Source organism: Biomphalaria glabrata, chromosome 7, assembly GCF_947242115.1.
Source record: "Biomphalaria glabrata chromosome 7, xgBioGlab47.1, whole genome shotgun sequence".
Lineage (NCBI taxonomy): Eukaryota > Metazoa > Mollusca > Gastropoda > Planorbidae > Biomphalaria > Biomphalaria glabrata.
Genome location: NC_074717.1, coordinates 20824251 through 20851633, shown reverse-complemented (window position 1 = coordinate 20851633; position 27383 = coordinate 20824251). Strand labels below are relative to the sequence as shown.

Genomic DNA, 27383 nt, shown 5'->3' with positions numbered 1-27383 from the left:
TGAGATCTACGAGGAGTGAGATCTGAACAAAGTGGCAGGTGAAACTTTTAGTCTTACTGAGATCTACGAGGAGTGAGATCTGAACAAAGTGGCAAGTGAAACTTTTAGTCTTACTGAGATCTACGAGGAGTGAGATCTGAACAAAGTGGCTGGTCAAACTTTTAGTCTTACTGAGATCTACGAGGAGTGAGATCTGAACAAAGTGGCAGGTGAAACTTTTAGTCTTACTGCGATCTACAAGGAGTGAGATCGAGAAATTTGGTCTGTTTAAAAAAAAGTGTTTCAACTAGACTCTACATCTGATATCTACATCCACTGCTTTGTACTGCACGCTTACATCTGATATCTACATCCACTGCTTTGTACTGCACGCTTACATCTGATATCTACATCCACTGCTTTGTACTGCACGCTTACATCTGATATCTACATCCAATGCTTTGTACTTCGCGCTTACATCTGATATCTACATCCACTGCTTTGTACTGCACGCTTACATCTGATATCTACATCCACTGCTTTGTACTGCACGCTTACATCTGATATCTACATCCACTGCTTTGTACTGCACGCTTACATCTGATATCTACATCCAATCCTTTGTACTTCACGCTTACATCTGATATCTACATCCACTGCTTTGTACTGCACGCTTACATCTGATATCTACATCCACTGCTTTGTACTGCACGCTTACATCTGATATCTACATCCACTGCTTTGTACTGCACGCTTACATCTGATATCTACATCCACTGCTTTGTACTGCACGCTTAAGTCTGATATCTACATCCACTGCTTTGTACTGCACGCTTACATCTGATATCTACATCCACTGCCTTGTACTGCACGCTTAAGTCTGATATCTACATCCACTGCTTTGTACTGCACGCTTACATCTGATATCTACATCCAATGCTTTGTACTGCACGCTTAAGTCTGATATCTACATCCACTGCTTTGTACTGCACGCTTACATCTGATATCTACATCCACTGGAGGGAAACAAACACTTTATTTATGTAGTGCAATGTTATTTACAGCTTACGTTTAACACTAAGAATATCGAAGTTTTCTTGGTAGATTTGTAAAGTCGGTAGATTTGTAAATTCGGTAGATTTGTAAATTCGGTAGATTTGTAAAGTCGGTAGATTTGTAAATTCGGTAGATTTGGTAGAGTCGTAGAGCTGATCGAGCTTTGATTGAGTTGGTAGAGTTGGTAAATTCGGTAGATTTGTAAATTCGGTATAGATTTGTAAATTCGGTAGATTTGTAAATTCGGTAGATTTGTAAATTCGGTAGATTTGTAAATTCGGTAGATTTGTAAAGTCGGTAGATTTGTAAAGTCGGTAGATTTGTAAATTCGGTAGATTTGTAAATTCGGTAGATTTGTAAATTCGGTAGATTTGTAAATTCGGTAGATTTGTAAAGTCGGTAGATTTGTAAATTCGGTAGATTTGTAAAGTCGGTAGATTTGTAAAGTCGGTGATTTGTAAATTCGTTAGATTTGTAAATTCGGTAGATTTGTAAATTCGGTAGATTTGTAAAGTCGGTAGATTTGTAAATTCGGTAGATTTGTAAATTCGGTAGATTTGTAAATTCGGTAGATTTGTAAATTCGGTAGATTTGTAAATTCGGTAGATTTGTAAATTCGGTAGATTTGTAAAGTCGGTAGATTTGTAAATTCGGTAGATTTGTAAATTCGGTAGATTTGTAAATTAGGTAGATTTGTAAAGTCGGTAGATTTGTAAATTCGGTAGATTTGTAAATTCGGTAGATTTGTAAAGTCGGTAGATTTGTAAAGTCGGTAGATTTGTAAATTCGGTAGATTTGTAAAGTCGGTAGATTTGTAAAGTCGGTAGATTTGTAAAGTCGGTAGATTTGTAAATTCGGTAGATTTGTAAAGTCGGTAGATTTGTAAATTCGGTAGATTTGTAAAGTCGGTAGATTTGTAAAGTCGGTAGATTTGTAAAGTCGGTAGATTTGTAAATTCGGTAGATTTGTAAATTCGGTAGATTTGTAAATTCGGTAGATTTGTAAAGTCGGTAGATTTGTAAATTCGGTAGATTTGTAAATTCGGTAGATTTGTAAAGTCGGTAGATTTGTAAAGTCGGTAGATTTGTAAATTCGGTAGATTTGTAAATTCGGTAGATTTGTAAATTTGGTAGATTTGTAAAGTCGGTAGATTTGTAAATTCGGTAGATTTGTAAATTCGGTAGATTTGTAAATTCGGTAGATTTGTAAATTCGGTAGATTTGTAAATTCGGTAGATTTGTAAATTCGGTAGATTTGTAAATTCGGTAGATTTGTAAAGTCGGTAGATTTGTAAATTCGGTAGATTTGTAAATTCGGTAGATTTGTAAATTCGGTAGATTTGTAAAGTCGGTAGATTTGTAAATTCGGTAGATTTGTAAATTCGGTAGATTTGTAAATTCGGTAGATTTGTAAAGTCGGTAGATTTCTAAATTCGGTAGATTTGTAAAGTCGGTAGATTTGTAAAGTCGGTAGATTTGTAAAGTCGGTAGATTTGTAAATTCGGTAGATTTGTAAAGTCGGTAGATTTGTAAATTCGGTAGATTTGTAAAGTCGGTAGATTTGTAAAGTCGGTAGATTTGTAAAGTCGGTAGATTTGTAAATTCGGTAGATTTGTAAATTCGGTAGATTTGTAAATTCGGTAGATTTGTAAAGTCGGTAGATTTGTAAATTCGGTAGATTTGTAAATTCGGTAGATTTGTAAATTCGGTAGATTTGTAAAGTCGGTAGATTTGTAAATTCGGTAGATTTGTAAATTCGGTAGATTTGTAAATTCGGTAGATTTGTAAATTTGGTAGATTTGTAAAGTCGGTAGATTTGTAAATTCGGTAGATTTGTAAATTCGGTAGATTTGTAAATTCGGTAGATTTGTAAAGTCGGTAGATTTGTAAAGTCGGTAGATTTGTAAAGTCGGTAGATTTGTAAAGTCGGTAGATTTGTAAATTCGGTAGATTTGTAAAGTCGGTAGATTTGTAAAGTCGGTAGATTTGTAAATTCGGTAGATTTGTAAATTCGGTAGATTTGTAAATTCGGTAGATTTGTAAAGTCGGTAGATTTGTAAAGTCGGTAGATTTGTAAATTCGGTAGATTTGTAAATTCGGTAGATTTGTAAATTCGGTAGATTTGTAAATTCGGTAGATTTGTAAATTCGGTAGATTTGGTAGAGTCGTAGAGCTGATCGAGCTTTGATTGAGTTGGTAGAGTTGGTAAATTCGGTAGATTTGTAAATTCGGTAGATTTGTAAATTCGGTAGATTTGTAAATTCGGTAGATTTGGTAGAGTCGTAGAGCTGATCGAGCTTTGATTGAGTTGGTAGAGTTGGTAAATTCGGTAGAGCTGGTCGAATTGGTAGAGTTGGTAAATTCGGTAGAGCTGGTCGAATTGGTAGAGTTGGTAAATTTGGTAGAGCTGGTCGAATTGGTAGAGTTGGTAAATTCGGTAGAGCTGGTCGAATTGGTAGAGTTGGTAAAGTCAGCACAGTCGGTAGAATTAGTAGAGTCAGCAGAGTCGGTAGAGTTGGTTGAGTCCCATGTATTTGATAGATGTTAATAAACTATGTATTTGATAGATGTTAATAAACTATGTATTTGATAGATGTTAATAAACTATGTATTTGATAGATGTTAATAAACTATGTATTTGATAGATGTTAATAAACTATGTATTTGATAGATGTTAATAAACTATGTATTTGATAGATGTTAATAAACTATGTATTTGATAGATGTTAATAAACTATGTATTTGATAGATGTTAATAAACTATGTATTTGATAGATGTTAATAAACTATGTATTTGATAGATGTTAATAAACTATGTATTTGATAGATGTTAATAAACTATGTATTTGATAGATGTTAATAAACTATGTATTTGATAGATGTTAATAAACTATGTATTTGATAGATGTTAATAAACTATGTATTTGATAGATGTTAATAAACTATGTATTTGATAGATGTTAATAAACTATGTATTTGATAGATGTTAATAAACTATGTATTTGATAGATGTTAATAAACTATGTATTTGATAGATGTTAATAAACTATGTATTTGATAGATGTTAATAAACTATGTATTTGATAGATGTTAATAAACTATGTATTTTATAGATGTTAATAAACTATGTATTTGATAGATGTTAATAAACTATGTATTTGATAGATGTTAATAAACTATGTATTTGATAGATGTTAATAAACTATGTATTTGATAGATGTTAATAAACTATGTATTTGATAGATGTTAATAAACTATGTATTTGATAGATGTTAATAAACTATGTATTTGATAGATGTTAATAAACTATGTATTTGATAGATGTTAATAAACTATGTATTTGATAGATGTTAATAAACTATGTATTTGATAGATGTTAATAAACTATGTATTTGATAGATGTTAATAAACTATGTATTTGATAGATGTTAATAAACTATGTATTTGATAGATGTTAATAAACTATGTATTTGATAGATGTTAATAAACTATGTATTTGATAGATGTTAATAAACTATGTATTTGATAGATGTTAATAAACTATGTATTTGATAGATGTTAATAAACTATGTATTTGATAGATGTTAATAAACTATGTATTTGATAGATGTTAATAAACTATGTATTTGATAGATGTTAATAAACTATGTATTTGATAGATGTTAATAAACTATGTATTTGATAGATGTTAATAAACTATGTATTTGATAGATGTTAATAAACTATGTATTTGATAGATGTTAATAAACTATGTATTTGATAGATGTTAATAAACTATGGATTTGATAGATGTTAATAAACTATGGATTTGATAGATGTTAATAAACTATGTATTTGATAGATGTTAATAAACTATGTATTTGATAGATGTTAATAAACTATGTATTTGATAGATGTTAATAAACTATGTATTTGATAGATGTTAATAAACTATGTATTTGATAGATGTTAATAAACTATGTATTTGATAGATGTTAATAAACTATGTATTTGATAGATGTTAATAAACTATGTATTTGATAGATGTTAATAAACTATGTATTTGATAGATGTTAATAAACTATGTATTTGATAGATGTTAATAAACTATGTATTTGATAGATGTTAATAAACTATGGATTTGATAGATGTTAATAAACTATGGATTTGATAGATGTTAATAAACTATGGATTTGATAGATGTTAATAAACTATGTATTTGATAGATGTTAATAAACTATGTATTTGATAGATGTTAATAAACTATGTATTTGATAGATGTTAATAAACTATGTATTTGATAGATGTTAATAAACTATGTATTTGATAGATGTTAATAAACTATGTATTTGATAGATGTTAATAAACTATGTATTTGATAGATGTTAATAAACTATGTATTTGATAGATGTTAATAAACTATGTATTTGATAGATGTTAATAAACTATGGATTTGATAGATGTTAATAAACTATGGATTTGATAGATGTTAATAAACTATGGATTTGATAGATGTTAATAAACTATGGATTTGATAGATGTTAATAAACTATGGATTTGATAGATGTTAATAAACTATGGATTTGATAGATGTTAATAAACTATGTATTTGATAGATGTTAATAAACTATGTATTTGATAGATGTTAATAAACTATGTATTTGATAGATGTTAATAAACTATGTATTTGATAGATGTTAATAAACTATGTATTTGATAGATGTTAATAAACTATGTATTTGATAGATGTTAATAAACTATGTATTTGATAGATGTTAATAAACTATGTATTTGATAGATGTTAATAAACTATGTATTTGATAGATGTTAATAAACTATGGATTTGATAGATGTAGGATTATTTGGCACTTTTTAGCGCTGTAACATCAATGGAATGAAAGTAATTTTTATTAAATAGTTGGCAATAATTATCTTTTATTTATATGTACTAACTATACAATTACATAAGTACCAAATAGAGAAAGACAATCTTTGTCCAATGGGGAATATCTTTTTTTTTTTATACAGTTACGTACAGTTAGTTATACAGCATTATACTTGTCCTCATTTTAGCTGTAAAGGCTGACATAAATTTTTGACCTAGACCTAGATAAACTTCAAAGACAAAACAGCATACATGTGTTTACCGCCACTTGAACCTCGGGAAAGTTTATTTTAAAAATAAACTACAAATATATCGCTGTTGATAAGTAGAAGATAACTCTTATCAAAGTACTTTATTTTAATTCAGAAGACGACAGATTACTCTGACAAAGACCTACTGCAAGACTGATAACTGTGTCTCACCATTTTCATGAAGCATTTAAGTTGGCAACATTTTTACTAGACTTTTAGTGTCTCATTCAACACCTGTTTGCAACAAAGTCTTTACTTTTCTATTTGGCAGTGGGGTCACTTGAGTTGGTGTCACCCGATGCGGTCCGCACCCCTCACACACACACACACACACACACATACACACACACACACACACACACAGTGATGCCACTCGTTGTTATTTTTGAAAGTGTGAACATATTGAACAATACATCAAAGTTAGGCTGAGTCTCAAGCTGTTTGTAAACTCTTCAAAGGTCATACAAAACCTGGAGAAAGAAAAGTTTACTAGATGGGACAAGGTTTGATACTTTGGGCTATAAATATACATTTACGAATCAACTAAGTCAATTTGTTCGCCTTGTTAGGGAGTCTGTAGGTTTTATTTTAATTTAATATGTCTGCTTTATTTTTTTTATTATCGGGCAAAAACCTTTTGAGACCCCCATACTTGGCATGTCACGTGAGAACTCGTTGTTTTTACTTCTTCACGTTTGGTCGATCTTTGGGTTTACGTTCAACATTGCGCTCACCATCAGCCTTCGAATTCGTTGTAATTGTTTTAAGAAGTTGCTCAAATATCGAAATCATTCTTACTCGCACATTGCTGGCAATGGAAGCAGAATTCGAATATTGACTCATACATTACAGACAATGAAATTTAAAAAAATTAAATTATAGCTTTTATATAGCGCTACTTTCATGCTTTTAGCTTGCTCAGAGCGCTATGGTCCAATCTCAGTTGTGGACCTGTGGGGCGATGGGGGTATCTAGGAGTAGTCTTCCGTGCTGCCTTTGGGCGCTCAGTAAACACAACTCTGCCCGAGTCGAGTGTCGAACCTCGAGCCCCCTTCATAGGTAGCCAAGCCAAGCTACGTTCAAGCGTACTTAGCCTCTCGATAACTAATTCGAATATTGACTCATACATTTCGGACAATGGAAGCAGTATTCAAATATTGACGTTTCAGTTTAGTTAGATGATTTGTAGGTCGTTTTAGTTCGTAAGACTGACTCATTATTTCATTAGTTCGGATATAACTAAACCTTTCACTATGTTCGGATAAAGTTATCGCTTAGTTATTAGAGAACTGTTTATTTAGAGACATGATCTTCAGTAGTCATTGCCACGGTTGAAAACTTGAAAGTGTAAGTGTACAAGTCAATGAACGAAGTGTGTACAACTCCTTGACACATGCAACAGTAGTTTCCTGAGGATCGCATAAACTTTTATCATATCTTGGTAGATACTACATTTAGTAGATGAATGAGACACATGAAATTGTCCTCACATGGAGCCAGATGAAGTTGTTTTGTAATTTCAGTGAAACTAATAACAAAAACAAAAAAACAAAAAACAACTGGAGGATTAGAAGCTGTAGAACAGCTCGTCAGCGGTTCTAACTTTGTTTACAGACTGACGTGCCCGCAAGGCTGTGGATTGAAATGTTAGGCCGGGAGGGAGTAGGGGATGGGGAAGTTAAGGGCTGTGTGGAGATGTGATGAAAGAACAAGTGAATAACAGGTAGGCTTATCAACTTCAACAGGGGGGTGGGCTGGGGTGTAAGGTCAAGGGCAGAGATTCTGAGAGATGAAAACGAAAGACTATTATAATCAATACTAGAAGAAAAGAAAAACCCAGAATAAACAACATAGAAAGAAAAAAATATATTATGAAAACACAACTTAGGTGAATTTCATTATATATCAATATTATAGATTGTGATAATCCCCAAAAATATCTTTATGGACAATAGCCTAAATGGCTAAATTCTTATTTTAAATGTTCATTACCATTGCTTTATTAGCTCTTTAGTTCTAGAGTTTTATTCTAAGGGCCTTCTACCCTCTGACTCTTACAATAAACGTAGCTCACCTAAAACTAGATAAATGAACACAGCATATTCTGGATAAGAAATATTGTTAGTTTGGTGAGTTGATACTTGACTCACTTGCAATGAACAAACGTCACATTAATCTGCATGTTACAATGAGCCAGACGTTTTGTGCCACTTTCTGTATTTGTAGGCTGGAACCAGAAAGTTTCATGACTTTGACTACAATGTATACTATAAATAGGAATATATTTTTCCAGTATAATGATTCAATAGAATACAACTATATTTGTGGCAATAAAGATACGGTTTTAGTTTAATCTCGATTTGACTCCTGTGCTCAGTCCTCACAATACTATGTGAACAGAGTGACAGACTAGACTGATCCATCTTGTATTGGCTGGAGAAGGAAACACTAGGATTAGTTAGAACATAAACAAGATTTGTTTCTAGACAAAGTGAAATGAGTTGCAAACTAATGTCCTCAAATTACAATGTTTTATTTGAAACTTGTATATTTTTAAAAAGCTTATATCAAGTCACTCTGTCTGTCTTTCTTGTCTGTCTGTCTGGTCAAAAGTTTGCACACGTTATTTTTCCCACACCCATTCTTGAATCAAGTTGAAATTGTGCACAATTATTCATTGGCGTAGACCAGTGTTTCCCAAACTGTGTTCCGCTGAACCCTTGTGTTCCTCAATCGTTGTTCCTAGTAGACCACCACGTGAATTAATCTCTCTAAAAAATGCAAAGTGTTCTGTTCAATACTCAGAATGTGCGAAGTGTTCTGTTCAATACTCAGAATGTGCGAAGTGTTCTGTTCAATACTCAGAATGTGTGAAGTGTTCTGTTCAATACTCAGAATGTGCGAAGTGTTCTGTTCAATACTCAGAATGTGCGAAGTGTTCTGTTCAATACTCAGAATGTGTGAAGTGTTCTGTTCAATACTCAGAATGTGCGAAGTGTTCTGTTCAATACTCAGAATGTGCGAAGTGTTCTGTTCAATACTCAGAATGTGCGAAGTGTTCTGTTCAATACTCAGAATGTGCGAAGTGTTCTGTTCAATACTCAGAATGTGTGAAGTGTTCTGTTCAATACTCAGAATGTGCGAAGTGTTCTGTTCAATACTCAGAATGTGCGAAGTGTTCTGTTCAATACTCAGAATGTGTGAAGTGTTCTGTTCAATACTCAGAATGTGCGAAGTGTTCTGTTCAATACTCAGAATGTGTGAAGTGTTCTGTTCAATACTCAGAATGTGCGAAGTGTTCTGTTCAATACTCAGAATGTGCGAAGTGTTCTGTTCAATACTCAGAATGTGTGAAGTGTTCTGTTCAATACTCAGAATGTGCGAAGTGTTCTGTTCAATACTCAGAATGTGCGAAGTGTTCTGTTCAATACTCAGAATGTGCGAAGTGTTCTGTTCAATACTCAGAATGTGCGAAGTGTTCTGTTCAATACTCAGAATGTGTGAAGTGTTCTGTTCAATACTCAGAATGTGCGAAGTGTTCTGTTCAATACTCAGAATGTGTGAAGTGTTCTGTTCAATACTCAGAATGTGCGAAGTGTTCTGTTCAATACTCAGAATGTGTGAAGTGTTCTGTTCAATACTCAGAATGTGCGAAGTGTTCTGTTCAATACTCAGAATGTGCGAAGTGTTCTGTTCAATACTCAGAATGTGCGAAGTGTTCCGTTCAATACTCAGAATGTGCGAAGTGTTCTGTTCAATACTCAGAATGTGCGAAGTGTTCTGTTCAATACTCAGAATGTGCGAAGTGTTCTGTTCAATACTCAGAATGTGCGAAGTGTTCTGTTCAATACTCAGAATGTGCGAAGTGTTCTGTTCAATACTCAGAATGTGTGAAGTGTTCTGTTCAATACTCAGAATGTGCGAAGTGTTCTGTTCAATACTCAGAATGTGTGAAGTGTTCTGTTCAATACTCAGAATGTGCGAAGTGTTCTGTTCAATACTCAGAATGTGCGAAGTGTTCTGTTCAATACTCAGAATGTGCGAGGTGTTCTGTTCAATACTCAGAATGTGCGAAGTGTTCTGTTCAATACTCAGAATGTGCGAAGTGTTCTGTTCAATACTCAGAATGTGCGAAGTGTTCTGTTCAATACTCAGAATGTGCGAAGTGTTCTGTTCAATACTCAGAATGTGCGAAGTGTTCTGTTCAATACTCAGAATGTGCGAAGTGTTCTGTTCAATACTCAGAATGTGCGAGGTGTTCTGTTCAATACTCAGAATGTGCGAAGTGTTCTGTTCAATACTCAGAATGTGTGAAGTGTTCTGTTCAATACTCAGAATGTGCGAAGTGTTCTGTTCAATACTCAGAATGTGCGAAGTGTTCTGTTCAATACTCAGAATGTGCGAAGTGTTCTGTTCAATACTCAGAATGTGCGAAGTGTTCTGTTCAATACTCAGAATGTGCGAGGTGTTCTGTTCAATACTCAGAATGTGCGAAGTGTTCTGTTCAATACTCAGAATGTGTGAAGTGTTCTGTTCAATACTCAGAATGTGCGAAGTGTTCTGTTCAATACTCAGAATGTGTGAAGTGTTCTGTTCAATACTCAGAATGTGCGAGGTGTTCCGTTAAGGAAAAAGTTTTGGAAACACTGGTGTAGATAATTAATAATCAATAAAAACACATATTACGAGATTCAAATACCGGTTATTTTGTGCTCTACCCTTATACCAACAAGGGATATTAATCCTTAAGTATTCACAGATATGTTTAAATATTTCGTGTTTTTATTCTCTCGAATAATTGAACTCGTTATTTCTCCCACACCCATTGTCGGATCAAGTTAAAACAAGTAAGCAAGTATGTATTGTACCTTACAAAACATGAAACAATTAAAATATCAACCTATTAGTCAATGAAGTAGTGGTAACTATTTATTTTGTTAAATATTGAAAAAGAGATATAGCCTAGAGATATAGTGTGGAGTTCTCTCCCTTAGAAATGCTTTGTTTGTTTATTTAAAAGGATTTTATTTTTAGTATGCGTGTTTATATTTCGTTTGGTGTTGTTTGACTTGCTTCCCTCTCACAGTCCCATGTTACCTCTGCACCACACAGTGTGATCTAGAGCTATGTATTCCCTCTCACAGTCCCATGTTACCACCCCTCTGCACCACACAGTGTGATCTAGAGCTATGTATTCCCTCTCACAGTCCCATGTTACCTCTGCACCACACAGTGTGATCTAGAGCTATGTATTCCCTCTCACAGTCCCATGTTACCACCCCTCTGCACCACACAGTGTGATCTAGAGCTATGTATTCCCTCTCACAGTCCCATGTTACCTCTGCACCACACAGTGTGATCTAGAGCTATGTATTCCCTCTCACAGTCCCATGTTACCTCTGCACCACACAGTGTGATCTAGAGCTATGTATTCCCTCTCACAGTCCCATGTTACCTCTGCACCACACAGTGTGATCTAGAGCTATGTATTCCCTCTCACAGTCCCATGTTACCTCTGCACCACACAGTGTAATCTAGAGCTATGTATTCCCTCTCACAGTCCCATGTTACCTCTGCACCACACAGTGTGATCTAGAGCTATGTATTCCCTCTCACAGTCCCATGTTACCTCTGCACCACACAGTGTGATCTAGAGCTATGTATTCCCTCTCACAGTCCCATGTTACCTCTGCACCACACAGTGTGATCTAGAGCTATGTATTCCCTCTCACAGTCCCATGTTACCTCTGCACCACACAGTGTGATCTAGAGCTATGTATTCCCTCTCACAGTCCCATGTTACCTCTGCACCACACAGTGTGATCTAGAGCTATGTATTCCCTCTCACAGTCCCATGTTACCTCTGCACCACACAGTGTGATCTAGAGCTATTCATTCCCTCTCACAGTCCCATGTTACCTCTGCACCACACAGTGTGATCTAGAGCTATGTATTCCCTGTCACAGTCCCATGTTACCTCTGCACCACACAGTGTGATCTAGAGCTATGTATTCCCTCTCACAGTCCCATGTTACCTCTGCACCACACAGTGTGATCTAGAGCTATGTATTCCCTCTCACAGTCCCATGTTACCTCTGCACCACACAGTGTGATCTAGAGCTATGTATTCCCTCTCACAGTCCCATGTTACCTCTGCACCACACAGTGTGATCTAGAGCTATTCATTCCCTCTCACAGTCCCATGTTACCTCTGCACCACACAGTGTGATCTAGAGCTATGTATTCCCTCTCACAGTCCCATGTTACCTCTGCACCACACAGTGTGATCTAGAGCTATGTATTCCCTCTCACAGTCCCATGTTACCTCTGCACCACACAGTGTGATCTAGAGCTATTCATTCCCTCTCACAGTCCCATGTTACCTCTGCACCACACAGTGTGATCTAGAGCTATGTATTCCCTCTCACAGTCCCATGTTACCTCTGCACCACACAGTGTGATCTAGAGCTATGTATTCCCTCTCACAGTCCCATGTTACCTCTGCACCACACAGTGTAATCTAGAGCTATGTATTCCCTCTCACAGTCCCATGTTACCTCTGCACCACACAGTGTGATCTAGAGCTATGTATTCCCTCTCACAGTCCCATGTTACCTCTGCACCACACAGTGTGATCTAGAGCTATGTATTCCCTCTCACAGTCCCCTGTTACCTCTGCACCACACAGTGTGATCTAGAGCTATGTATTCCCTCTCACAGTCCCATGTTACCTCTGCACCACACAGTGTGATCTAGAGCTATGTATTCCCTGTCACAGTCCCCTGTTACCTCTGCACCACACAGTGTAATCTAGAGCTATGTATTCCCTCTCACAGTCCCATGTTACCTCTGCACCACACAGTGTGATCTAGAGCTATGTATTCCCTGTCACAGTCCCCTGTTACCTCTGCACCACACAGTGTGATCTAGAGCTATGTATTCCCTGTCACAGTCCCCTGTTACCTCTGCACCACACAGTGTGATCTAGAGCTATGTATTCCCTGTCACAGTCCCCTGTTACCTCTGCACCACACAGTGTGATCTAGAGCTATGTATTCCCTCTCACAGTCCCCTGTTACCTCTGCACCACACAGTGTGATCTAGAGCTATGTATTCCCTCTCACAGTCCCATGTTACCTCTGCACCACACAGTGTGATCTAGAGCTATGTATTCCCTGTCACAGTCCCCTGTTACCTCTGCACCACACAGTGTGATCTAGAGCTATGTATTCCCTGTCACAGTCCCCTGTTACCTCTGCACCACACAGTGTGATCTAGAGCTATGTATTCCCTGTCACAGTCCCCTGTTACCTCTGCACCACACAGTGTGATCTAGAGCTATGTATTCCCTCTCACAGTCCCCTGTTACCTCTGCACCACACAGTGTGATCTAGAGCTATGTATTCCCTGTCACAGTCCCCTGTTACCTCTGCACCACACAGTGTGATCTAGAGCTATGTATTCCCTCTCACAGTCCCCTGTTACCTCTGCACCACACAGTGTGATCTAGAGCTATGTATTCCCTCTCACAGTCCCATGTTACCTCTGCACCACACAGTGTGATCTAGAGCTATTCATTCCCTCTCACAGTCCCATGTTACCTCTGCACCACACAGTGTGATCTAGAGCTATGTATTCCCTCTCACAGTCCCATGTTACCTCTGCACCACACAGTGTGATCTAGAGCTATGTATTCCCTCTCACAGTCCCATGTTACCTCTGCACCACACAGTGTAATCTAGAGCTATGTATTCCCTCTCACAGTCCCATGTTACCTCTGCACCACACAGTGTGATCTAGAGCTATGTATTCCCTCTCACAGTCCCATGTTACCTCTGCACCACACAGTGTGATCTAGAGCTATGTATTCCCTCTCACAGTCCCCTGTTACCTCTGCACCACACAGTGTGATCTAGAGCTATGTATTCCCTCTCACAGTCCCATGTTACCTCTGCACCACACAGTGTGATCTAGAGCTATGTATTCCCTGTCACAGTCCCCTGTTACCTCTGCACCACACAGTGTAATCTAGAGCTATGTATTCCCTCTCACAGTCCCATGTTACCTCTGCACCACACAGTGTGATCTAGAGCTATGTATTCCCTGTCACAGTCCCCTGTTACCTCTGCACCACACAGTGTGATCTAGAGCTATGTATTCCCTGTCACAGTCCCCTGTTACCTCTGCACCACACAGTGTGATCTAGAGCTATGTATTCCCTCTCACAGTCCCATGTTACCTCTGCACCACACAGTGTGATCTAGAGCTATGTATTCCCTGTCACAGTCCCCTGTTACCTCTGCACCACACAGTGTAATCTAGAGCTATGTATTCCCTCTCACAGTCCCATGTTACCTCTGCACCACACAGTGTGATCTAGAGCTATGTATTCCCTGTCACAGTCCCCTGTTACCTCTGCACCACACAGTGTGATCTAGAGCTATGTATTCCCTGTCACAGTCCCCTGTTACCTCTGCACCACACAGTGTGATCTAGAGCTATGTATTCCCTGTCACAGTCCCCTGTTACCTCTGCACCACACAGTGTGATCTAGAGCTATGTATTCCCTCTCACAGTCCCCTGTTACCTCTGCACCACACAGTGTGATCTAGAGCTATGTATTCCCTGTCACAGTCCCCTGTTACCTCTGCACCACACAGTGTGATCTAGAGCTATGTATTCCCTCTCACAGTCCCCTGTTACCTCTGCACCACACAGTGTGATCTAGAGCTATGTATTCCCTCTCACAGTCCCATGTTACCTCTGCACCACACAGTGTGATCTAGAGCTATGTATTCCCTCTCACAGTCCCATGTTACCTCTGCACCACACAGTGTGATCTAGAGCCATGTATTCCCTCTCACAGTCCCATGTTACCTCTGCACCACACAGTGTGATCTAAAGCTATGTATTCCCTCTCACAGTCCCATGTTACCTCTGCACCACACAGTGTGATCTAGAGCTATGTATTCCCTCTCACAGTCCCATGTTACCTCTGCACCACACAGTGTGATCTAGAGCTATGTATTCCCTCTCACAGTCCCATGTTACCTCTGCACCACACAGTGTAATCTAGAGCTATGTATGGATATACCATTGCCTCAAGATTATGTCCCATGAAACCCACGTCTCTGCTGTAATAATATTATAATTAATATTGTCCGAGTTTGTTTAATAAGACTCGAGGCTTTATATGACTATGTGTTCTCCTCTCACTAATGCACAACCTATTCTCTCACACACACACGCACACGCGCGCACACACACACTAACTGTAATGTTTTAGAAGTGTCATTTTAAATGCACTTTTGACAACCTTTGAGCCAGCCAGTACAACAACCCAGATTTCAACTCCTTCTGTTCTCAAGTCCTTAATTTAATTTCATGAGGAGGAGAAAGGTGGAGGAACATTTATTTTGCTCTCGTTTAAAGGGAAGGTACTCAATACTTGCAGGTAAACTTTGAACAAAAAATACAGTTGCTTCCCTTGCCAGACCATCATAGCTCAACAGGAATGTGTGAGTCGGGTATAAAAAAAAAGTGTGGGTATAGAGTAGCATGTATGTACAACCAAGGAAAGGATGATGAGGTCCAATCAAGTGGTTGAAATTCACTCAGAAAGTGGTTGGTGTAAACTGAACGCCTACTCATTTCTGGCCTTGAATTTTCGCGCTTTGTTTGTAATATTTGTTTTGAGTCGAAAATCCCGCTCTGTAAGTAGATCTATTACCGGTAATCAAAAAGTCAAGTTTAACAACATTTTCACTGGGGGTGGGGCGCTAGTTCCTCTCATATGGAGGGGGGAGGGCGCAAAGTCCTGACAAAAGGGGTGTTGTGGAGTGCGTGTGCTTCCTAAGCGGCCGTGAGAAGACGATTGATTGGTGCGGCAGTGACAATGATGAAATTAACGTACCTAGTGCAAATGTGAGACAATCTTAAGACATGAAAGAGTAAAGACTTTTGCTGTGCGCTAGATTTTGTTTAAATATCAGTCTGTTTCATGACTCTTAGATCTAGATTTCATCTCAAGTTAAATCGTGAATACTAACAGTTCTATTGAGTTTTTGTTCACAAAGAAGTTTGTTGAAAGTTTATTTATTAAAAAATATAAAACGTCTTCGTCGGTTCAATTATACTAGCTGTTGGGAGCTACAAGCCAACAATCGACCAACAAGGGGGTGGGTTGGGGTGGAGCGGCAAAAAAAAAAGTTTCAGACCCGTTACCGACTTGAGCGAAAACCTGCCGCATCTTCAATTCTATCTCCAGGAATTTGTTACAACGCTTTAAATGATGTATGCAATACAATTTCCGAAAAGAACAAGAACTTCTCAATAAACTTTTTCTATACACACAATGAAATGAATAGAAATGAAAAATATAGCATTAAAATTGTGACTAAGTTTCTTTTCTTTTCTTAAAACAACTCACAGACCTCACTGTGTTAGTCTTTATCCTCCTCTGGGCTCCAGCTTCTAAAACGGGTTCGAACGAAAATGTTATCTAGGGAGTCGCCACCCGGGAATGTGAGAAATACTGTTTTATTTCAAGTCATTGTATAAGTGACTTGTATTCTGGATTAGTTTCTTTGTATTCAAGTCAAAGACAAATATTCAGCGCTGAGTTGTTTCATTTGCTGGATAAATTTGTTGGCGACTTTGAATCCGTGTATGTCAGATGATTGTGGATACAATGCACATCTCTCCAAAATACAATCGTGATAATTATTATGAAAGTGTACGAACGTTGAAAAGTTCCACTGTCAATGACTTTTGTATTTCGAGCTTTTCTTTAAAGATACTGTAACGTACAATAACAAACAAGTTAAAATATCCACGTCCAGACTATGTAACACTGTTGAGCTGTCATCGAGATATTGTATATAATGATCATGATCATTTACACCGTTCATTGTAATATTGTAATAATTATAATGTAAAACAGGAGCGTAAGCGAGTAGTCAGAACGAGATTAGTTTTTGAAGTTTATCACAAAACACCAAGATCTCAGATTTCTGTAGGCATGTCTATCCGAAATTGTTCCTAGTGCATGATTTATAGTTGTACTTGAAGGGTACAACAACTCTGCGAATATGATATGGAATGGTCTACAAAAAAATGAATTTAAATCAAAAGCCACTTTTAGAACAGTTACTAGGTCAGTCTTAATGGATTTTTTCTATAAAAAAAGGGGAGGGCGGTATTTTTTAATTTCGTACGCAGGCGGCCACAACCCTCGCGGCGGCCCTGGCCGAAAAATATATTATTTAATTACGTAGGCCTTCTTTTGGAATAGGTATCAATATTAGTCTGTGCACCTGAAACACCACAAAACAAAACAAACAAAAACAAAAACACGAGTTGTTAATGAGCCTCCATTCTAAAAGTCCTACAACACATGTCTGTTGAATGTTCCCAGCATGTCTCTAGGGTCAGGGGACACACATCACCTTCTCCTTCTATCTGCCAGTGAAAGATTGTATTTCTTGAACCCTGCGAGTGCAAGAAAAACTTACAATTTGGTCCTACTTTTTCATAACGGCTTTTTTTTAATGATGAAAAGCCCAAGTACACAAAGAACTAATCACGTTATATGTCCCTCAGAGATCCCTAGACATCATAGACTTCTAGGGTTTTTTCAGTTCATGGAATAAGGTCGTGGCACTCGCTTCCCAGTGGCCTTCTAACGAAATGCTTCTCTTCTTTCAGCACCAAGACCTACTGCAGCCCAATACTTACTTTAGTTTGACTTCTTATGTCAACCTCTACATCTTCTTCTCATAGTGTCCTAAACGCTTGATCTTTTGAACTCGCTTTATGGTTGTTAACAGTGCTATATAAATGAAAGCCATTTTTCTAAAGGTATAGATCAGATAACTCAAATGTACTAGATAGGTCCCAAGGTCTATTAGTCTATTACAGTTTAGGAGCGCGTGCACTGCAGTCTAAATATAAATCTATATCCCGATAGACTAGCATCAATGGCGTTTGAATTATAATTAGATTCAGTAACGATGGCGACGCGTAATGAAACGTGTGGGTGTGCCGTCCATCTGTTTAGTCGGATGGCGTCAATTGTGCAGCACCTGCCAGAACAGCCATTGTTGTGCATCAAAACGTCTAGAATAAAAACAGTGATGGTAGGATGTATTTGCATGTGGGCATGTGGGCATCAGAGGGTTGGGGGGAGTGGGAACTCGTTGGGGGGACAAAGACTTAGGTTTAAATCTGCACATATAATGGAGTAGAGAACTTTTTTTTAATATTGGAATGTTTCCTATACTTCTGCTTTGACTTGGGCGGCACAAGTTCGTATTTATGTACCACTCTCTTGAACTAGAAAACTATTTTGTTTTAAATCGTGTGCTTAGAGAGAAAGGGAGAGTAGTAACGAGCAATAATCCAAGCAATATGGGTAGGACTTGTACTTCCGAGAAAAAAAATAAATCAAATGTACGTATGATACTCAGAGTTTTAGCTAGCAACATCCCATTTGTTACGTAGCAATGATCTACTCCTCTTTTATTGATGACCTCATCAGCTGGCTATGAGATCTGCTAGTGTTTAGTTGTATAACTTGGACGCATCAGAATGGTGTCTTAGTGTTTATGGTGCGTATTTTTCATAAACTTCGTGTGAAGAAGAGAATCGTGAAAACCTTATTCACGTTTTGTATTACAAAGGTTGTTCCAAGATGTTTGCCAGTGTATATATTTTTTCTACATCAAAAGTATACTTATTCAATTAGTGCACAAGGAGAGAAAAATAAATTAGTTATGATAGTCAACTTTCCTATTTGTTTCAATAATCTTGCACACTTTACTAGACATCTCAACGCCTCACACATTCTTATGCTTGTAAAATATATTCATTTAATGCATGTTCAGGTAACACCTTTTCTTGTAATACATGTTCAGACGAGCTCCTGTAAACATAGTTGCCAGACAACAAGGAGTTATCTCTCCTTGTAAAATATCGTCTGCAACGCGTTTTTTTTCGCACTTTTCTGGGTTTTATATATATATATATATATTATTAGAGTTCTCCAGACATGTTCTTTCTACCTTTTCTTTCTACCTGCATAGAAACAAAGATCGAGATGAGAGGTAGAAATGGGTTCGAAGGGGGTAGAGGTAGATTTAGGTCATCGAAGGAGAAGTTTCTGAACCGGAAGGAATTTGTGCCATCAGTTACCTTATTTCCTTTTTTTTTTCTGTTCTCGTCTCAGCTGAAGATGCAAGTACCGGCTCTGTGTATGTGTTACTACGTGTAGTGTGCTTGTGTTACTGTGTACTTGCACTTGATTTCTTTCTTCTATAAAAACGCTGTGTCAGCTTTAAAAAAAAAATCTATACTCTATGTGCTTTGTGATTGACTTTTGCTTAAAACTTCTTAATTATCGCTGCTGAGACTGTGCTTATAAATTCATTGTGTGTCGCCATGGCTTCTAGTATTTCAGGCAATGTGTCTGTGGTGCAGCTTCCTCGTGTGTTCACCGTGACTTGCCAGTGAGTGATTATTTGATCAATGTTTATAACATTAATGCTTCCTATGCTATATATGCCACATCTTGCAAAGCTAATTAATAACATTAATATTGCATATGAATGCAAGCTATAACAGTATAAAGTAAACCAGAGAGCAGAGATTAAAACTTTACTATTTATAAATTGTAGAAGAAAAGCCTCGTGTTTACAACGTGCAGAAACTGTTTGGAAATATGTAGGTGAGAAACTAGTAACGAACGTTGATAAGAATTCCACTATAATGTTCACACTAATTAGCAATCAAACTGGTATAAGGTATTGAAGAAACTGTTCACAAAAACAATACAGTCCACGAGAAAGAAAGGACTTTTTAAAAAATTACTTTTGTAAATAAAATGAGCAGCATGTTGTGGAAAATTGCTTTATTTACATTTAAATTTCAAAAGAAATCGAAACTATCTCCATGACAACGGAATACACAAATTTGCTGCATAAATGAGTGCTGACAATTAGCTCGAATTATTTTACTTCGAAGCCAGAGATGCGCGTGCATTAGAGGACGACAAGGCTCGCTCACGATGGATATGGTAGCCGCTTACGTCAGGCGCATATTTGTCAACGTGACCCGCGGTCGCGGGAGCCAGAATGTCTCAAAGACCAGCAAAACGAAGAAGAGAGACGACGCCTGCGAGAAAGTGGCATCGGCTGCCCCAGTGACTGCAGCTTTGGCCGCTAACGAAAGTGTTTTCAGCGAGGCGGAGGATGACGAGGTTGAATACCCGGATGTGTTTGACGACGAGACTATTGTTTGTCGTAACAACGACATCGACAGTTTACAGAGGGGGGAGTGCATCAAGATCCTCCCGAGATCCTCCGACTCCTCCAGTCAGGTCTGCTGGACCGACGACTTGTCTGGAATTGTGGACCTGGTTCCCACTTACCGCAAGGTCAGCGTCTACTCTTTCATACCCTCCGACGCTGAGCCGGACGACTGGACGTTCAACGCGAGCAGAAATTACAGCGCGTTTTCGGACTCTGAATACAGTGAAGTTCAATCCGGGACGGAAAGCAGAAAGCTGAGCGTAGTGTCCGGCTTGTCCGACGCGGACTTCATGTTTGAAGACGCCTGCGAAGATCAGACGGAAGTAATTAACCACGAGTTATCCATCCCTGCTTTCAATGCAATTATAGAAAATAGAGACCAATGCATTCTAATTAATGAGCCACGTGGTTTAAATCTGCACACGATCGACACTAAAGGTCATCCGCGTCACATCGTTTACCAAGAGGAAGTTGCTGGTAAACACCAAAACATCCCAGAAAAAGAAAAGCTTATCTCAGAGGGGCGGACACTGGATACAGAAGAGATGCCCCCTAAACATTCCTCTACCCCAGCCAAGTTAAACGCGGACTTGATCCCAGAAGTATGTAACGATGTACAGCAGCGGCGGCCACCTGCTGGGGCTCAGCAAAATATGTGTGATTGTAATTTGAACCATTCATTGACTGATTCAGTTGTGAGCCCATCCATTCAGACACAAAAAGATATTGAAGGATGCAACTCTTTGAAAACAACATCATCAAAAGATTGTACAATTTCTGAACAAAATTCAGAGAATGTATTCACGGAGTGTAATTATTGTGAACATTTTAATTCGAGCGTCGACAATTGTCAGATCGATGGATCGGCATCAAATTCAACTAATGTCGATATATTTGAGACCCTCACTAGCGGGCTCAGCCCTGATAACATTGCTGACCCTGAAGTGATTCCTTCATCACTTCGGGGCAACGACATTGCATTTAAATTGCCAGGACAAAAAGCTTTAAGAACAAAAGATCAACCTGAGTTATCTGCCATTAAAAACATCACACAGAACCCTCCAAGCGCATCAACTCTTCTATGCAAAGACAACTTGGCAGAAGTAAGTAAACAATCAGCAGACGTTTTTACACATTCCCCTGTAACGCAAGACGCAATAGTTGGACCCCACTCTTCACAACATCAATCAACAATTAACCAAACGTCAGATATCGTTTATCAAGGCGTCGAAGATCAGCAAAATTCGGAGAGTTGCTTAACAGACCAAGGGCTACCCAATAGTCACAAAACAGCCAATTGTATTCGAGAAGAAAGTGACCACCCACATTGTTGTCAACATGACCTTATTGTCAATGAGAATGTAAGTGAACCGCAGACAACTTCATTATATTGTGGTGACAACAGCAACCGAGACCTGTGTTCAGCACAATGGAATGGTGAAACTCTCTCAGAGACGTGCAATAACACTGAATCTTTAGAAAGGCTAACAATATGCTCTAAACCAGCTTGTAATAACACTGAATCTCTAGAAGGGCTAACAACATGCTCTAGACCAGCTTGTAATAACACTGAATCTCTAGAAGGGCTTACAACATGCTCTAGACCAGCTTGTAATAACACTGAATCTCTAGAAGGGCCAACTACATGCTCTAGACCAGCTTGTAATAACACTGAATCTCTAGAAGGGCCAACTACATGCTCTAGACCAGCTTGTAATAACACTGAATCTCTAGAAGGGCCAACTACATGCTCTAGACCAGCTTGTAATAACACTGAATATCTAGAAGGGCCAACTACATGCTCTAGACCAGCTTGTAATAACACTGAATCTCTAGAAGGGCCAACTACATGCTCTAGACCAGCTTGTAATAACACTGAATCTCTAGAAGGGCCAACTACATGCTCAAGACCAGCTTGTAATAACACTGAATCTCTAGAAGAAGAGCTAACTGTGAAAGTACCCAACAGCGGGGTGCAGTCTTCATGCTCTAAGCCAGCGTACAATGACACTGAATCTCTAGAAGAGCTTACTACATGCTTTAGACCAGCCAGTGATAAGAATGATTCCCCTCAGAAAGAAAATATTGGATTATCAAACAGTAGCACTACCACATACAATGATGATCAACGGACACGCACTAAGACAGAAAATATTTCTGTTCCTATTGATAAGCGATCAGGAATAAATAACACTAAAACTAAAATAAATAATATTAAAACGGATAAAGATATGATTCAAACAAATAATCAAACAATCGAAGAGAGGAATCATATAATAGGTAATGATAAAACAATCAAAGATTGGAACAATACGCTCTGCGATGTTAAGACTTTTAATGAAGATAATCAGACACTTAGCAATGTTAAAACTCTCAAAGAAGTCAATCAGACACTTAGCGATGTTGAAACTCTTAAAGAAGTCAATCAGACACTTAGCGATGTTGAAACTCTTAAAGAAGTCAATCAGACACTTAGCGATGTTGAAACTCTTAAAGAAGTCAATCAGACACTTAGCGATGTTGAAACTCTTAAAGAAGTCAATCAGACACTTAGCGATGTTGAAACTCTTAAAGAAGTCAATCAGACACTTAGCGATGTTGAAACTCTTAAAGAAGTCAATCAGACACTTAGCGATGTTGAAACTCTTAAAGAAGTCAATCAGACACTCAGCGATGTTGAAACTCTTAAAGAAGTCAATCAGACACTTAGCGATGTTGAAACTCTTAAAGAAGTCAATCAGACACTCAGCGATGTTGAAACTCTTAAAGAAGTCAATCAGACACTTAGCGATGTTGAAACTCTTAAAGAAGTCAATCAGACACTTAGCAATGTTGAAACTCTTAAAGAAGTCAATCAGACACTTAGCGATGTTGAAACTCTTAAAGAAGTCAATCAGACACTTAGCAATGTTGAAACTCTTAAAGAAGTCAATCAGACACTCAGCAATGTTGAAACTCTTAAAGAAGTCAATCAGACACTTAGCAATGTTGAAACTCTTAAAGAAGTCAATCAGACACTCAGCAATGTTGAAACTCTTAAAGAAGTCAATCAGACACTTAGCAATGTTGAAACTCTTAAAGAAGTCAATCAGACACTCAGCAATGTTGAAACTCTTAAAGAAGTAAATCAGACACTTAGCAATGTTGAAACTCTTAAAGAAGTCAATCAGACACTCAGCAATGTTGAAACTCTTAAAGAAGTCAATCAGACACTTAGCAATGTTGAAACTCTTAAAGAAGTCAATCAGACACTCAGCAATGTTGAAACTCTTAAAGAAGTAAATCAGACACTTAGCAATGTTGAAACTCTTAAAGAAGTCAATCAGACACTCAACGATGTTGAAACTCTTAAAGAAGTCAATCAGACACTTAGCAATGTTGAAACACTCAAAGAAGTCAATCAGACACTCAGCGATGTTGAAACACTCAAAGAAGAAGATCTTCTACATCAAAGAGATGGTGAAGTTTTTATCAAAGAAAAAGTATGTCGCAGTAACTTAAGTCCTGATAGCAATACTTCTGCTACTCTTCATGACAAGAAAGTATTCTTGGGTACAAAATGTGTCAACAAAGAAACTAAAACTCTCAGTAATTCAACTGATTGCGCCCAAACTAATAAAGATGATGTGGATAAACCCAATAGTAATGTTGATAAAGCAACTTTAAATTCAAACATTGGAACAAAGAGTGATTCAAATGAATTAGCGAAAGTTGATGCAGAATTCTCAGAAAATGATGCAAACCTAACAAATACATCATCTGAACATAAGCGTGATAATAATTTGATACAATCGGATGTACGAATAATAATTGAGACGCCAGGAATACCAGAAGATAAAATAAAACAAACGGGTACATTAGAAATAAATATGGTAAATAAAAGCAGCCAGGAATCTCTAAAGTCTCCTCCTTTGGCTGAGCCAGTAGATTTCATCCCAGTTTGTGATACAGACATGTCGACTATTTCTTGTGACTATAAAATATTTCTCCCTACAGACAATAAAAACATTATTTCCAGTAACTCTGCATCTGAGCCCAGCAGCTGTGCCGAGGATCGTCGACAATCGTCGACAACATTAGAGATTGACCAGTGTGATAGTAACTACTACACGCTAGGTATCCCTCTCAGCTTAAGCGGAAGTGACATAGTGGTGACTTCCGGAGACTCCGCTGAGGTGAGCGCCATCACTCTCAGCGATGAAAGTGATTCTTCAGAGTCGGAAAAAGAGGAAGATGAAGCAGTCTATAGCGAGAGCAACGACTCTGAAGATGTAGACGACATCATCTTTGTTAACTTTGTTTCTCCCAGTGCTAACATTCCACTCGACTTGATTCCGCGTCACCCCACTTTGACGTCTGCGAGTCCCAAGAAACCGGAACTAGACTACACGTGCTTCTTCGACGATCAGCTCATAGAAGAGGACGAAAACAGTAGTAGCTACGAAAGCGGCGACGACGATGACGACTCCTCGGAAGAAGAGTTCGTCAATGTCATGAAAAACACCAAGCTCAAAGTACTTCCGGTTATCTACGAGGACGATGCTGATCACCTTCAAAGCAATGACGTCAGCGACGAGGAAGAACTCGAACGATTCGAGGACGCACTGAGTTTCAATCTCAGAGAGCCGGCCGGGATTTCACCGCGGTTTAAGGACTATTTAATTGTTAGGTCAATACACAATGGACAGCCACATCGACTGAGTGAAAAGGAAGAAGGCTCAATACACAATGGACAGCCACATCGACTGAGTGAAAAGGAAGAGGGCTTCTCATTTCTAAATGACGAATTGCTCAAAACTGAACTGAAGTCGAACGGAAAACATTGTTTCAAAGTCAACCCAGAGATGAGCAAGTTACTTAAGATCTTGTCCTTACTGGGCATGTCACGTGACCTTAGCCATCATCTTCCGGTCACATCCTTGCGGTCCGTCATCCGTATCCAGTGCAGACAGCTCGGGCTGATCCCGGGCAAAAATGTAACAACCACGGGGGGATGCATACTCTCCAAATCAGCTCTGCATCCAGTTTTCTGCGTCCTTGAACAGGTTAGGGAGCATCCGAGTTCACTGACCTTGACCCTTGATAACCTTTAACCTTCCACATCCCCTAATGTTTGGCGTGTGCGTTTTTTAGATGGTGCACTTGAATAGTGTAGATCCTTTTTTGTTTGTTTTGTTTTGACTCGTTGCTTTTTTTAACATCCTTTTTTTTTAATTGGTTATTTTTCATTTTAACTCTCTCTGTGCTCATGAAAACCCGCTTAATTCCGTTAGAATCCATTTTCTTTTTAAATCCATTTGTAAAACCAGATACAAACTTTTATGTCGCTAAATATCTAACGTACAAGGCGGGACAATAGGTGAGAGAGAAACAGGAAGAGATCAGAATATTGAGTTGAGGGCGGAGCGGGATTGGGAACATAGCAGAACTGAAATTCAATATGCTGGATCCTAGAAGATCATGCGATTACGATCTGCTTGTATAGGTTGTGGGGATAGCCTTGGACATTTACAGAATATTTGAAAGAAAATAAAACAAGGATAGAGTATTGGTGCTTCAGCCTTGGACATTTACAGAATATTTGAAAGAAAATAAAACAAGAATAGAGTATTGGTGCTTAAACCTGTTCAGCCTTGGAGCCATTCAGTTTCTGATCCTCCTGCCATGTGCCGCATCACCGTCCAATAGAATTGAATCTGTGCCGCTTCGTGCACCTTGTCAAGGATATGGCCCGCATGCCCTCGATTGAGAATCACTGTGAAGGATTGTTAATGTAGAGATTAAAGATTAATGTGTAGACAAATATGTAGATTTTTTTTTGGTGTGTGTGTGTGTGGTGGTGGAATGTGGTTCCTACTTAGGGAAGGTATGCAAGCATAAAACAGAAGCAAGCAGACACCAATGGATTGTGTTTATGTGTCGGAGTGAGATAAGGCCCTGAATGTTGTCTTCTGGCAATCTTTTCATCTCTACAGCTGGGATGTTCTTTTTTTTTAATCATAGAGTAGCCCCAATTTCGAAATAAACCGCTGTAAACGAAATGTTGCTTCATATAACTTCAAAACCCTAAAATGAACCATAGTTGATAGAGCTATATTTTTTTTTACCTAGCTCTGTATGTTTGGTTTAAATTTTGTAGACGGTATTTCCCCAATTTCCCATTCTCGGATCAAGTTGACATTTCGCACAATTATCCATTATCGATAACAGCATTTATCGTTCTGATTAAGTAAAGTTCCTCTTTCAGACCTTGCGATCTATAGGGCAGATGATGTAAAGGTCATCTGTTTCTGTGATCCACGGTTAACGAGGGTGTCATGTGGCCAGCACAACGACCAACCTCCTTTACTTTCCCCAACTGTCAGGTACCTATTAGAGCTGGGTGGATTTAGAAGCGCTAAAAAATATCCAGAGTTGAAAAATCACAGTCAACAAGATTCGAACTCGGGACCTCGGTTCGGAAGCCAATCGCTTTACTATTCAGCCACCGCTCTTATCTTCTACCAAAACATCGGCTGGGTTTTCTATTTCCTATAGTTTTAGATTCAGCTCATTTACTTTTGCTGATATATCCATCATAAAGTAATGTTTTGCAACCAATTGTCGTTCTCTAACTCAGGGTGATTAATACGTTTCTCATTTAGGAATGTATTTATTTCATTCAATCACAAAGCTAGAAGTTTCAACACCATACCTGTAGAAAGCCATCGCATTTATTGGGAAGAAGGAGGTCGGAATCAAAGACTTATATATACTACTATGGTCGGAATACTGTCTCCATTTCGTTAAAGAATTCTTTAAACTGACGATGGTAGAGTGCTATTAACCAGCACTTCTTGGTGGAGTAGGCAATGAAAAGTAAGAAATACGTGGAGACTCGCAGATTCTCTTTTATTTTTTCCTTTCATACTTCTGGCTGCATCAGTTG

At 38.1% G+C, this 27383-nt stretch overlaps 1 protein-coding gene across 7 annotated transcripts in view; it reads left to right on the top strand.

Annotated features, from left to right (window-relative positions):
• LOC106072235 (FH1/FH2 domain-containing protein 3-like) overlaps positions 1 to 27383 on the top strand; it is a 187610-nt gene that overhangs the window by 46466 nt on the left and 113761 nt on the right. For 3 of the 7 annotated variants that reach the window (XM_056036673.1, XM_056036669.1, XM_056036670.1), the window contains exon 1: positions 23786 to 25500. The exons of the other annotated variants lie outside the window; for them this stretch is intronic. In XM_056036673.1, coding sequence (XP_055892648.1) covers positions 24325 to 25500 — 1176 coding nt within the window. In that variant the 5' untranslated portion in view covers positions 23786 to 24324. Of the gene's footprint in view, positions 1 to 23785; positions 25501 to 27383 lie in introns of those variants that run through there. 7 annotated transcript variants of the gene reach the window in all.